The 16,063-nt window shown below is 31.3% G+C and overlaps 1 protein-coding gene across 1 annotated transcript in view; it reads right to left on the minus strand.

Moving 5' to 3' along the window:
• The window catches only part of LOC131842286 (organic cation transporter protein-like), a 36,248-nt gene extending 24,583 nt beyond the window's left edge, over positions 1 to 11,665 (minus strand). The window contains exons 1-2 of the mRNA XM_059190822.1: positions 11,543 to 11,665; positions 580 to 1,029 (exon numbers count right to left, since the gene is read on the minus strand). Coding sequence (XP_059046805.1) covers positions 580 to 962 — 383 coding nt within the window. The 5' untranslated portion in view covers positions 963 to 1,029; positions 11,543 to 11,665. The remainder of the gene's footprint in view (positions 1 to 579; positions 1,030 to 11,542) is intronic.
• Positions 11,666 to 16,063: the final 4,398 nt, after the last annotated feature.

The following is a 16,063-nucleotide window of genomic DNA, read 5'->3' on the forward strand; positions in this document are numbered from 1 at the left end:
GTTTCTGTTTGTATGTTTTTAAGGTCCTGTATAATAAGACCCAAATGTTGAGAACGCCATGGCCTATTCGTTTAATCGATCGATTTACACCTTAGTAAATCGACCGAATAAGCGACTAGGCCAGTAGGTGACTTAGTAGGTGGATTCAATTCTGGGCAGCATAAAAAAATGTGTGTATCTGTTTATATTTTATATAGCAAAAATTTTGCTAGGCTAGCTGCATGCTACGTACTACTAGCTGAACCCGCAAACGTTGCTGTGCCATATAAATTAAAATCGATATTAAAAAATAGGGATTGTTGATAGAATGATGAACATTTAGGTTTCTGCCACATTATAAAAAAGCATCCCTTATAATCTTATCGCTTAGCGGTATGAAAAATAGATAGTAGCCCTACTGAATATGTATATAAAATTTTATAAAAATCAGTCAAGCCGTTTCGGAGAAGTATGGTAACTAACATTGTGACACGAAAATTTTATATATAAAAAGATATTCAGTACAGCCAGTATATAAATCTTATGTTTTATGCGGATGTACTGAGAATTTTTACTTAATATTATTAAAATATATCTTACCTTTCTTCTACGGTTAAATTGGCCAACTCCGGTATCCAACACCAATGTTGCTCAGGCGCTATGGTCATGAATATTTGTGAAAAATACACAAACGCAACAAAAAATGCAAATGGTATCATTAATAAGAACAAAATCTTTTGATACAGTCCAAATTCTCCTACATACGGCAACAGATCGTCAAAATCTGTCGCCTTTTTATGTTCTTTATCATCATCTCTATTATTATTTGCACTCTGATTATTTATATTATCTGTGGTATCATTAACGTAGCCTTTGTTGATGAAACCTCCCGCCAAATCTATATTTGACAGTTTGTTGTCTATGGTTTCATTTTGGCGGGAATCTTCCTGCTCGCAACAAGGAGTTCGCTCTTGAGGCGCCATCTTGTTTTAAATAGTTCAATATTGCGATGGTGTCTGTTGCATGCTCTTCTGTGTCGGACGTTTCTACCTGTAACAAAAAATATATGATTATATTTCGTACATATTAATTTACTAACGGTGTGAGTTTTTTTCGAACTATTCTAATGCTGTTAGCCGCAGCTGGCCTTTTTATAGAACAACAGGGTAATTTAACGATTACAATTAATTAGGATAACATTACTAAATATTTCCTTTCGGGGTTATTCTTATTTCGGGGATATAGGATAAAGATATAAAAAAATACCCATCTACCACTACATCCAAATTCCTTCAGTCGATTTTACATGAAACGTTATTACAGAAACAGGAAAAGTTTTCTCCAGGTCAAGATTTTATTATATGTAAAGATAATAAAGATTAACCTTTGGCCTATAAACAGTATACACTCTATCCTGAGGAAATAAAAACCATCGCTCCTAAGAATATCCTTCAATTCTGGTCCCTGACGACTCTAGGTAGCGAACTCTAAAAAAAGGCGAGCACAATAGATTTATGCAGGTCGCAGTGCTGCAGATCTAAACAGATGACCATAACCCAAAATGCTCAATAAAAAAAAGACCTTTTGGCCTCCTTGATTCCTACCGTCCAGTTTAGGTAGCTACTTCAGTTAAGAAGAACTGGCAAGAAACTCAACTGGTACATTTATTTCTTTTTTTGTCAATTATATTATATATATTCGAATATATCGAATATATCTGTAAGAAAGAGTAAAAACATGTTCATTTTACCATATTTAAAGAGTATCATATTGTTAGAAGGTTAGAAGATATAAAGACCTAGTATTTTTAAGTGCATTAAAAAGTTATAAACGCTTGCCAAAATGCTAAAACAACAATTTAATTTATTCTGTCCATAATTAATTAAATATATTTAAAAGAGATAAAATAAAAATGATTATAAATCATGTTGTAAACGTAAATGTCAATAGTATAAATGTAAATAATAAATTACATTGGTATGTAATTATAAATAGTGTTAACAGTTAAACAATTCATTTAATAAAGTCAAGGTTCCCCTTTCCTACCGATGATGAACGAAGTTGTAATCCTGCGTTTAACCGACTTGAAAATATGAAGGTTTTTATGGTTTATAAGAATATGGTAATTACAATAAGCCTGTACAATTCACACAGCGCCGTCTGGTACCAAGCTAAGCAGAGCTTGTGTTATGGGTACTAGATAACTCATATATTAATATATATATTTTTTTTAATACATACATTATTATGTTTTGTTTTCTTTGACTATTCACACACGATCTAGACCCAAGTTAAATTAGCTAAAGCTTCCATTATGGCTACTGGACACAGATAACATAATGATAACAAATACAAATAAATAGATTTTTTTTCGTAATAACGTACATATTATACATAGAAAACACCCAGAAATACATAAAAACATACAATACAAACAATAATATACATGAACACAAATGTTTTCATCTAGCGACGAATTGAACCCATGACCATCGGAAATGAGACGGTACGTTAAACCGCTAGACCAGAGAGGCCGTCAAACATAAGATCTACACTAGCTGTAGATCTAACTGTAACCGTTTACCATCAGATGTGCCGTATGCATGTCTGCCACTTACGTAGTATATAAAAAAAACAACAACGAACTAAATATAACAAACAAAAAAAAAACTAATTAATTAACTTATTAAGCGATGTGTTATACTTAATTATCATAATTTTTTTATGCGTGTTACCAATTAGTCGTAAATTTGTTACCGATGTTAATTATATGCAGAGATTTAACCCCGGCCTTCATATTGTACTCAGTTCGGTCTGTGATTTGGTACAGATATATATTTTCTTTATATAAAAAATATATCTTTATTTATATCTACATATGTATATATATGCTTGTGGGGACTCGTCTGTTCAGGTTACGAACACCGATTAGACTATTTGATTTTACAATAGCATAAGCTGGTAGTCAATCTATTCTTCCAAATTTGAATTAAAAAATGAATCTGTATTATTGTAAACATGTACAACATTTATTTGATAAGAATACGAGCTGAGTTTCTTGTTAGTTCTTCCCATCTCGAAATCATTCTGAACTGACGGTAGATTTGACATATCATAATTCTGTAATAAACCTACATGAATAAAAATATTTGGAATTTTTTAATTTTATATATTTACTAGCTGTACACGCGAGTTCATCCTCGTGGAATTTAACTTTATTTTCTAAAATAAAACTTTTTTTCTAAAATAAAATTAGTCTAAGTTACTCCTTATTACATCAGCTACCTACCAAAAAAACTCCCGTCAAAATCGGTCCAGTCATTTCAGAGATTAGCCGGAATAAACAGATTTTTGTTATTTGTGTTATTTTATATTCTAAACAAAAATGTTATTTTGGTGCATGTACCGTATTTATATTCATATATATACATATGTAGTAAAAATTGGTTATTTCAATATTCAGCAAACAGTCACTCTAATTTTATTTATATGTATAGATAATTATTATTAAACTAGCTTTTGCTACGGCTTTGCTCGCAGTATTTAAGTGCCCAGTCACAACTTGAACCACCTAAGGGATTGTTAGGAGCCTTGCAAAAAACTCCTTCTTTCAAAGGACTCTTGAATTCTATTGATGTTATTTTGGGGCTGTTCTAGTATTACGTAAGCAGATTCATTACAATTATTTACCCCCCTCCCCTCTTCCCCCTTGTCAGCAAAAGTAAGCAAAGCTTACCGCCTCCCACTATGCTTACGTAAACATTTTTCAATTAATGTATTGTTTTTTTAGCAAAGTCAATGTGAGGGTTGCCATTCGTAGAAAAAAGTAAATAACTACCGATGACACAATCATCATCTAGTACTCCCCCACCCCCCATGTCATCTAAAATAAGCAAAGCAAAAGACCCCCCGCCCCCCATAGCTTACGTAATACTTAAACGGCCCCTTTGGAGTGGTATGAATCTTAAGGTTTACTCAGGTAGAACACCAGTCGAGAATGAAATCAGGTCAGGTGGGGGCTCCATCTTGGCAAATGGCAACTCACCACGGTTACCAGGGAGAACCGCATGGGGATCAACTGGACACGGTACATTGTTAGTAATGGGGTAATTAACTTTTTAAAAATCCCCGACGTTTGGGGAAACGTTTGGGGATTTAATCAGGTACGATTTCTACTTTTTATTGTGTTCAGGCAAATTCTACGTACTATAAATAGCAACTGTGAAAAAACAGCTTTCTAGGTCCAAGAGTTTAGTCAAAGTCAGGGTTACTCTATAAATAAGATGATATAATTAACTTTTGAATGTTATTTTCATATGTAGTTATCTGAGAATTGGTCGCTAAGTGGCCGGTTTACTCAAGGACCAAGTAGGTACAAATGAGTAGACTTGCGCATTCCGTAACATTTTGCAATAAATTTATTTGCCGTGTATCGACTTGGAATGAATTACAACTACAGCTTCGCAGTGCAACCACAGAATATATAACAGTACTGCGTACCATAAACACATAATGTAAACAAATTTGCATTATTTTGCAGTACTTTATTAATTGGCATTACTACCGCAACACCGAGTACGGCAATGTACCTGTCCCGCCTACACTACAGCACCAAGGAACACATTCCCCTCCAATCGATCCCTCATCCAATTCAAATGGGGATCGATATTACAACGGCCTGAGCCGAGTTTCAAAACCCTAGCCGCCTAACCCGCCTGACGGATACGACTTTAGTCTAAGGGCCCCCCTTAGACTAAAGTCGTATCCGTCAGGCGGGAGTTGGCCTTCAGCCGCTCCATAAGTCCTTCCGCGGATAAGTCATTCCTTGAAGCACCATCTCCACTCGCCTATTATCAATCTACTACACTATCACTTAACAAAACAATAAGACATTGTCGATTACATTCTGACTAAGACTAACTTAAACCTGAGGGTGACGCAGCTGGAATCTATTCATAACGCGAACGCATAATCGCTCCAAAGCGATTGTGGCCCGGATTCCCACCAAATTATAAAAAAATCAAAATAATATGTTAGGGCTGGACAACCATTATCACTTAGGAGAATGAAAAATATATAGTAGCCGATTCTCAGACGTAATGAATATGCATATAAGATCGGACCAACCGTTTCGTAGGAGTGTGGTAACTAACATTATGACACGAGAATTTTTTATATAAGATAATCTAATACAGTGTTAATGAAACAAAATCCATATTAATATCTATTATAAATGGTTGTCAGCCTTTTTGTTATACATGACAGATACCTTGTGATATCTATCATCTTAATAAAGCAAACAAAGTCACAGCATGTAGCTAGTCTTATAGATCACAAACGAATCATTCGGGATTAAAATTGCAAACAAATTAATAGGTTTTATTCTATTAAAATAGAGTTGTAATTAGCTTGTTAATTTACCCCACAACTATTATAATAATTGCAAACTGTTATTAACGAGCGATCGATCACGTTTGAGTTTTATTGCTGCGGGATAGAGTTGAACTTGGCGCGTTTTTTGCCGCTTACGAATTAAGTAGGGTGCATTGACAATGACCCCGTTGTTTAGTCATCACGAAAAGCTAATTGTTCGCATCGTGTTGTAGAAAATTTTAGATATTAATTTGATTTGACAATGTCTATTATTAGAAAATTACATTTCTGATCAACGAGCGAATAATTGAGAATCAATAACTGAATAAATGATTTTTGATATATTTTATTGTAGTTGTTCATGTAGAACATTTTATCCGCTTATGAAGGTATAGTTTTTTGTATTAATATTTGTCCCTACTGACCAGTTCAATATACAGATTGAATTGAGAAGAACTAGCAAGAAATTTAACTGATTTACTTTTTTTAAACCCAGATAAATTTCTTTTTTACGAAATTGGGAATGAAACCTAAATGAAATCTTTATAGCTATCTGTAGTGATATTAAAAAAAGAGTCTGCACATATTCGTATTTCTGTAATAAGTGACGCATGCTTACATACTCATCGAAATTAATTCAAAATTATAATAATTCTGCGAGCATTTTTTTGCTAAATATGCAATGCTAAAAAATAAGTGGTAAAAAAATATTTTGATCTCATATAAAAATAATTTTGATCTGAGGAGTTTTTTTTTTCTTTTTACGTTAATGCTGTGGATGACCTAAATTTTTCAAATATACCTAATGGTAATCCAAATCGCCAGTACATAACGAAATAACAAAATTTTGAAAAAAGAATTTATCATCATCTGCTTCTTCCTTATCCCATTTATTTGTAGTCGTCGTAATATGTTTTTCGCTTCCATTCATCCCTGTTCGCAGTCATCGCGTTATTTACTTCCTTTCTTACCGTATCATCTTTCACACAGTCCATCCATCTCTTTTTCGGCCTTCCTCTGCCCTTATAACCATCCACATTCATATGTAACACCTTTCTTAAAATATTATCCTCATTCCTACGCATTACATATCCATACCATGATAGTCGATAACTCTTCAACCTCTCTGAAACCGGTGCCACTTTCATACTTCCTCTAATGTATTTAATTTGAATAATATTTTGAAAAAATAATTTAGAAGTTAAAAATTAAATGTAACTCTCTGCATTCCAAATACAAAAACCCATAAGTTATATTTAATTACTTTTTTATTTATGTATCATTCAGTCGTACTTAGATTTTTTTTTTAATTATTTTATACATTGCCGTCCAGTTGAAGCGGCAAAGGACAGAAACTCATAAACATTTACACAGTGAGTTTTTATTCATTATATTATGTATGTATTTACAAAAAATACTGTAATGAATTTCTTTCTAGACAACGGTCTAGTGCCCATAACGCAAACTCTGCTTACCTTCGCACTAGATGGCATTGTGTGAATTGTTCATAGTTTTTATTATTATTTCATTATTCAATAATTGTTAATTTTTAAAATTAAATAAAATATTATGAAACTTTATATAATTATTAATGGGATTATTTTAAATAGATTATTTTATTATAAGCCAATCAAGACATGTTTATTATTTTCTCATTCATATTTATATTTCAGGTTATTTTTTTATTATGTTTAATAATATTATTGTTATTTCGTAAATAATACAGTTGGTTTCTAAATAAATAAATTAAAACGAAAAATAACATATTTTATTATTCTCGTACGGACCTAAATTAATTTTATTTTGATCGTATTACGCTTATGACTCTGGCAACACTGTCTCACATATATTGTCCAAGGTATCAAAGGAGCTCATGGGTAAAGCGGACGGCCAGAACAATTATTAAAAATACAATGTTAACAACAATTAATTTGCATAAACATTGCTAATTGCAACAAATACGATAAAATATTTAATTCTGCCTAGACCTAGATAATACACAAAATACGTTAAAAAAACTATTTTAAAAAGAAGAATTTAATTTTTGATAATTTATTCTATACATATAAATAAAATTGGAGTGTCTGTTTGTAATATTGAAATAACCGTTTTTTACTACATGCATATGAATATAAATACTGTACATACACAAAGATAACATTTTTACAATTTTTGTCCGTCTGTCTGTTTGTTCCTGCTAATCTCAGAAATGGCTGGACCGATTTTGACTGGACTTTTATTGGCAGGTAGCTGATGTAATAATGAGTAACTTAGGCTACTTTTATTTTAGAAAAATTGTTTTATTTTAGAAAATAAAGTTAAATTCCACGCGGATGACGTCGCGTGTACAGCTAGTAAAATATATAAAATTCAAAAATTCCAAATATCTTTATTCATGTAGGTCTATTACAGACTTATGATATGTCAAATCTACAAACAGCATGCATTGGGTAATATAATGGCAAAAAAGATGTCCCTATATGAACAGCGCCATAGTTGTCTCTGGTCTTGATGAGTTATTTGGATTTCAATTTTAATTTAATTGAGGTGAATGGGATTGTTAGTAATGTGGACTAAAAACCCCATTGCTAACAATGTACCATGTCAGAATGACCTCCATGCGGTTTCCCCTGGAAACCATCGTGATAAACTTTTGGTGAATTTGTACGATGGGCTAACTGACCAGACCCCATTCTCATCTTATCATCCTCCACTGGTGCCCCGCCAGCGTAAACCGTTAGCACAGGAATACCATTCCATTATCATTCAATAAAAAAAAATAAAAAAAAAACTGCGTGCTAACATAACACCAAACGGAAAGTGACAGTGGTTTCTAGACAATATATGAACTACGTTTATATTTAGGTTCATATTAATTATTAATCAAATTATTGCAACTGTACCTATAATAATTTATATGCAATTGAAAGTTGTCAGATTTGCCTTCCTGTATACATACTTTCAAATTGTTATGAACAAAACTAGTCACTTATTTAATCTGTGACCTTAAAAAAGTAACGAACAAAATGGCGGGAAAAATTACAAGATTTTTTTTTCAGAATATATTTATATCTGCCTGCCAGGCTTACGTCACTTGGAACGAAGTATTTTTTGTATTAATCTGTGTAAACTTATTTTTAGCACGAGTTTTTTTTAAGAAATTATATGGATTCATTTGTTATGGTCTTATTACAAAAAATCTGTTTCGGACGAAACGTGGTCTAAATGGTCGTGGTTTTTCCTAAAGTTAATATAAACCTAACATTATTACGAATTCAGATCTAACAGAGGACTACTTAGTACTACAGTTAAATCGTTCATTATGTATTCCATACAGAAATCAGTCACTGTCTGTCACCGTACAATTACGTTCCATTTTACCAGAAAACTGAAAAGATCAAAAATAATATTTGTTCAAAGAAAAATGTATAAACTAAAAATAAATTTATTTCTATTTATCTATGTCTTCATTATAACTATTTCATTAATATATAATATTTATTAATGTACTATTATTCTGAAAATCAGTTTTAAATTACAAGTAGGAGTCCTATACGGAGAAAAGGAACGGCGAGATATTTTTATTGGATCGTTCGAATGATGACTATTTCAAAGTCAAATGAGTGAAAAAATAACAATTAACGTCTTTTATATGTTTTTATTGTCGTAAAATTTGCTTTAAATATTTTTAGTTAATATATTTTTAATTTAGTTAAAATATTTTTCCAAAAACTACAGCTAATAATAGAATTTTTAAAATGGAGTTTGTATTTTTGCGTTTAGACCACTGTTAAACTAGGGGCATCGCAGGTCTAACTTTATAGACGAATCACGATTTAGAGATAAACTTCATTTTGTAATAAGGAATACATTGGTGAATGGTTTATTACTAGTACTAAACCAGATTTATCTTTTTGTAATAAGGCCGTTGTTGTAGTCTAGTTGAATAGGCCAATTGTTCTGTGCTGTCTTTACCAAGTAATATGCGTTTATTAGTTTTTTGGATGATAATGTCCACCCACCTTTGCTAATAGAGACTTTGAAATAGTTATTACGTTTGTGTCTTCGTTAATGAAACCACAGATAACATAATATTACATAATGTAACTAAAGTACGACAAATTATTTTTGACTTATATTATTTTTTTAAATAATGTAATAAAACACTTTTTTTTAATAAACATAAACCTGTATTTTTGGGTTAAATCAAAATTTTGTTTTTTCCTAGACATACATATAGATATTCTCAATAATTCTAATGAATGAAAGTCCAGAATCAAGGGGATTTTTAGTAATATAAATTTGTGACTAGCAATGTTATGTCAGGTCGACCTCCAAGTTTTTCTCCCTACATCCTTTAATTGCTTTAAAAAAACCACGGCTATTGAAAAGTCTATCGAAGCTAAGAACGAATCGCTACTTCGAAGCGCTACATGATTATTAGAATATTGGCGAAGACAAGCCGTAACTTCTTAACATGATTTAGATGGCCGCGGGTTCGATTCCTCACACGATACAAAGGTTTGTATTTATGAATATGATTGTATTGGTCTGAGTGTATTCTATATGGTATATATTTCGTATGTTTTTACAAACAAATGTATCTAAGTTGGATATACTTAGGTAGGTTTTTTTATAGTGCCGTTGTCTAGTACCTACCCACAACACAAGCTCAACTTAGCTTGGGAATAGATGGCGCTGTGTGCATTGTCCAGGGATATTATTATCATTATATTATCCATTGACGACCTCGGTGGTCTAGCGGTCTAGCACACTGCTTTACGACCGATGGTCGCGGGTTCGATTCCTCGCACGGCCCAAACAATTTGGATTCATGAGTATGATTGTTTGTATCGGTCTAGGTGTTTTCTATGTATAATATGTATGTATTTACATAAAAAAAATATCTATGTATATGTATCAGTTATCTAGTTAACACATATTATCCATTAGATGGAGCTGTGTGAATTGTCCTGATATAAAAAAAATAAAATGTGTTCAATAAAATTTGCATACATTTATGCCTGTAATATTTAATTAAATGCCTCAAGTTATAAGAAATCAAAATATATATAAATCCTATTCTAAAATTATAAAATAAAAATATTAAAAACAGACAACAATCTAGAAAAATTAAAAACATAATTTTAATTAATTTCTTATTTCATTTTAGTAAGTTATTTAAAATAAGATACCAAATATATATATATATATATTGGAATTACCCTTAATTATTAATTAAATAAATTAAAAACATCTGTTAAATCATATTTACTGAGCAAGGCCTATTACTAAAACTTACTTGAATTATGAGTGTGCATGGCAATAGTTGTTCTTGCACGGGATTTTCATTTAATGTTAGACATAGACACCTATATAAATACCTATTCATTGTAAATAAACTAGCTTTTAAAAAAAAGTAATTCAATTAAGTAAATAAATGCTTTTTGAATTTCGAATTTTGTAATAAGTAATATACAAATTTTTCTTATTACGGTAAATTAGGTAAGTTTAATTGTATCTATATACATTTTATTTGATTTCTTTATTGTTCGCGTGTTTATTTTTTATATTATAACATTGTTGGAAAGCACTGAATAAAATATTTATCTTTCTTTCTTTCTATTATTATGTATACATTATAATTACATGTTTTATAACAAAAACAAAATATGTGCCTGCATACAATCCCCGACAGAGATTTGCAAGACAAAACAGTAAATTATTAATTTAAAAAATAAAGTTTTTTATCTATGTACCTATCATATAGATACTAAATAGATATTATACAAAAAGATGTATGTAAATATTGTTCACAAAACTACTTACGATTTTAATCAAACACGAGGTAAACCAAGGCAACATTTAGCTTGGTCATAAAACAAACAACTATATTATATGAATTTAGAAAGATTCAAATTAAATAATTACGACAAATGAAACTCATTTTATATTATAATATTGTGTAATTTATTTAACTTATTTTGTGGGTAATTTGTTATTTTGCATTACAAAAGATCCGCTATGAATTTAGATCGGATGCGGCCACTTATTTTATATGCAGTTCTAATAAAACGATGCATTGTTTCAATTAATTATTTTGTTAACAATATCACCTGATATAATTATAGAGTAATCAATATGAATTAGTAATTATTAATCTGTTGCCTCTTTATTGTAGAAAACTTACCCTGTTCTCTTTTCGAAAATTAAAACTGGAACGTACTCCAAGAAAATAGCAACACTACACTTAAAAAGTATTATCTCAATGGTCAATATTTTTGAAATTAGAACCAATTAAATAACACTTCGCCACAAGTACTATACGTTTTCGCGCGTAAATTTACTTGTCTGTGGCTATTTTATTTTTTTAAAATCAAAGCACGCTAGAGGCAAACGCGGCACCCGCCGCGTCTACTGCAACTGAACGTTGTTAGTTAACCTTGCTTTTTAAATAACTTCATAAAGTTATATCATTGGACAGTTACTTTACATCGTAACTATGTTGAGTTGAACTGTTGTTTCTCTATTACCGCTGGGGTGGTAAAGGGTCTATCAATTATGGACGGTTCTATCAAACTGGAATAAATTCTGCATCCTGGTCTATTTGCAAGTGTAATAAAATGAAATACGCAACTAGATTTAAAATTTATCTTTTGTCTATGGCTTGACTTTTATTTAATAGTTCTTTTTATGAAACTGAATGCTGAGCTACAAGTTTTTAATTTACTTCTGCAATGGATGTTACATATTTTAATTTTTTGTTAACAATTTTTGCGGACATTTTAAATACTTAAATATTATTATAAAAATTATAGTCAATTAAATTTTTAAGTACCACTTTAAACGTTTTATTTTAATTATCCTTATCTTAAAACAATCTCTATAGGTACTAGGATATATACGAGGATTTACACAAAATAATATTATTTTGCGGTTAAATGAATGGTTAACTCGTAATGTCAAATTAAGGGTGGACAACAAATATTTATTACTTACTTGCTGTTACCCGCACTTTGTCTGGAATCTAACTTTTTTTATTAAACCAAATAAAATTTCTTAAAATTTCTGTAACATATGTAATATTAGTTACTGCTTATAACATTAGCTGTGTGTGAAAGTCCTGTCACAATTGGTCCAGACGTTTCAGAGATTAGCAATAACAAGCAGACAGACAGACAAAAATATATTAAATTATTTGGTGAAAAGCTGATAATTTGAAATTTTTATATATTTGTATAGATTATATGAAAAATACCTAGAACAATTACAATTGTTTTCTTATATACCTACGAGAATCGAATCCCCAGTTAGTATAGTAGTTCTCTAATATGCTACACTGGTAAGGTCTTCAAACTCCATCAGCTGGCAGGTGAAAAATATGGTTTTGCCCTAGTACCTCAATTTACCTAACGTATCGTCGCATCCGTCAGACGGGAAGTTGGCTTTCAGCCGCTCCATAAGTCCTTCCGCGGGTTTGGAGTGCCATCTGCACTCGCCCTCTATCGTCCGGTGAAGCTGTAAAGCCAGCTGCGGCCAACAGCATTAGAGTAGTCCGAAAAATCTCAATTTTCACGCACGTTACAGAACGCCCGTAATCACTCAATGGTTGAAATTCGACCATAATTAATTTAATATTAACTAAGATTATAGAAAAATAATATTAAAGACAAACAATATTAATGTATTCTGAATTTTGCCAGAGATTTCATTGCATAGTATAAAACAAAGTCGCTGTAGCTGTCTGTCCGTCCCCATGTATGCCTAAATTTCTAAAACTACACAACGGATTTTGAAGCGATTATTTTTAATAGATAGAGTGATTCAAGAGGAAAAGTTAAAGTTTATATATATAATACATGTACACCTACACATACATGTAGCTAGTTAACAATAAACAAGAGTATATATAAGATATATACGTCTATGTGTGTCACATATATGGTATGGTTAATGTGTATGGTGTGTGTGGTGGTTTTTTGGGTAACTTAATGGTTTTACAGTAATTTTTATTAGGATTTGTTCTGCATAATTAACAATAAAATTTTAGCATTTTGCACTCCTTTATATAAACTATAAATGTGCAAAATTTCATGTTTCTCCATACGCGCAATTTTCGTAAAAGGATGTACTAAAGTTTTTGCTTCACGTATAGTATTCCCATAGATGGATTTTCATTGAAGATTGTATGTATAGTTTTAATTTCAAATACGTTACGATATGCGTTAAAAAGTCCATCACAGTGGAATAAAAAAATGGAGGCACTTAGTTTTTTTATTTTTTTTTTGTCATGGTTTGGCAATGTGGTGATTTGCCAACATAAAAAAGTACTTAGTTACTATTTTTAAAGTCCGCGTTTTCATCGACTTTTATTTTCACCATAGACAATAAAAACTGCAGACACCACGCTCACGAAGCGTGAAGGAGAAATTAAAAATAATAATTAAAACCTAAGTTTTAATTAAATATTTGGACAAAAAGTTCAGAAATAGGACAGTCGTGTGCATAGCGTGAAGTTATGGATGGGTTGTTGGGGTCGATAGGTATCGAAAAAATATAACTTTATAGTTCAACTAACTATATTGGTACTTAAAAATTCTAATATATCGGATACCAATATTTAACAGAGATAGACTGTATAAAGTCCTCTGCATGTGTAAGATATATCAATTCTATGTACTAGTAAAAGTAGTGTATAAATATAAATAAGCTAATTTTACCTAAATGCCGTCTGCACAAAATCAGTAATTCATTCTACGGTAATTGCGTAAGATTTTATAATAAACTGCCAGAATCTGCACTAAATCTGACAGAGAGACAATTCAAATCTTATATTAAACAATTTTTGTGTAAGAAAGCCTATTACAGGATAGACGAATTCATAAATGACAACATATCAAGTAAATAATTAGTTTATTAGCATACAACGTTATAATTTAATTTTCTCATTGCTTTCTTGATTTAATTATTTTAGAAATATGAAAGCGTAGTGGTTTTTACATTGATTGCCGCATGCATTCTTATGTGAATAACTCAAATTCAAATTCAAATTCAAAGCCTTTATTAATTGACACAAAATTATACAAGCTATCGTAATATTTGATTAAAAGTTTAAAATATAAAAGAAACATTAGTTATATATACATTTTATGTTACTTCTAGTTCTGCACATCAGTCTCTGAGTCGAATATGTGTGTATGTATATGTGAATAACTATCAGATGGCAATTGATTATATATTCAATATTTTCTCTATTTCAGTATTTAATTGAATTAGTGCTAATTGGTAGTTTGTATTCACACACTTAAACTTAAAAATGTAAAGTAATAATAAAATTATTCAAAAGAGTAACACGCAAGTTTCTTGCTCGTTCTTCTTGTGATGAGACAGCTTTCCGAATGAGCGGTAGATTAAAAAAATGTAATGACTATTCAAAAGTGCTTCAATGTAAGTTTATTTGAATAAATGATTTTCTATTCTAATCTATTCACTTTAAATCTATTATGCCAATATCAATTGTCACGACTATAGCGCCCTATGTTTTTTTAACATCACTTTAGGTGTTCAGGAAACTAGTCATACCGCCAATTGAATTAAATTGAATACAGCAAAAAAACGATAATTTGATAAATAATAAAGATACTGTAGAATTTTATGTGCATTTTTTACCAACTATTACAATGAGGAGGTTCTCTAAACTCAGTTTTTATGTTATGCGATGTTCGATAAAACTAAACTAATTTTGATAGTGTAGTATATATGTACTTATATTATTCGATGAATGTAAATACTGAACAAATTTTGATGGTGTTAGGTAGTTGATATTCCGCTAATGTTGGCCCCAAATTTCAGTCTAAATTAAATTCGAAGAAGTTTTTAAGTATGTTTTCAACTTTTGACGGCCGCGATGGTTTAACAACTCACTTTACTACCGATGATCGCGGGTTTGATTTCTCGCACGGAACAAACATTTGTATTTATGAGTATGATTGTTTATATCGGTCGGGGTGTTAACTATGTATGCATCCTTTCTTAGGGGATGCCTACGTCATAGTAGCCTTTTTTTTTTTACGGATAATAATGGGATGGTGCAACCGCCTGCGCTATCGGTTTACGCTGGCGGGGCACCAGTGGAAGATGCATGCAAGTCTCAACCTGATCGGTTTAAAATTGACAAATTTCATACAAACTTTCATCCCCTATTTTATCCCCTTTGGGGTAGAATTAATCAAAATCCTTTCTTAGCGGATGCCTACGTCATAACATCTACCTGCATGACCTTCAGCCCGATCCGTCCAGTGGTTTAAGCTGTGCGTTGATAGATCACTTCATCAGTCACCTTTGAGTTATATATATTTAGATTATTTATATCAGTCAACTTGTATCCCTAACATAAGGGACTAGATGGCGTTATGTGAATTGTTCAGGGATACTATTGTTCTAAAAAAATCTAAGTACATATGTATATAAAAAGTTTTTTTTTATATATATTTCTTCTCCCAAGTAGCTGTCCACAGGTCGACCTCCTTATGGCCTCTGGAAACCATTATAGTTAATTCCTCAGCACATACCTACCATCACGAACCACCGATGAGTTCATTGAACCCTTCACGCACGATTTACTCTAATATACCAGGTCATCTTGCGTTCATGACACAAATACGTGACAACACCACAGATAATGTATGTAGTATGTACGGCTAAAATGCTT

The sequence above is a fragment of the Achroia grisella genome, unplaced genomic scaffold, assembly GCF_030625045.1.
Source record: "Achroia grisella isolate CSIRO2021 unplaced genomic scaffold, CSIRO_AGI_Agris_v1 utg2156, whole genome shotgun sequence".
NCBI lineage: Eukaryota > Metazoa > Arthropoda > Insecta > Lepidoptera > Pyralidae > Achroia > Achroia grisella.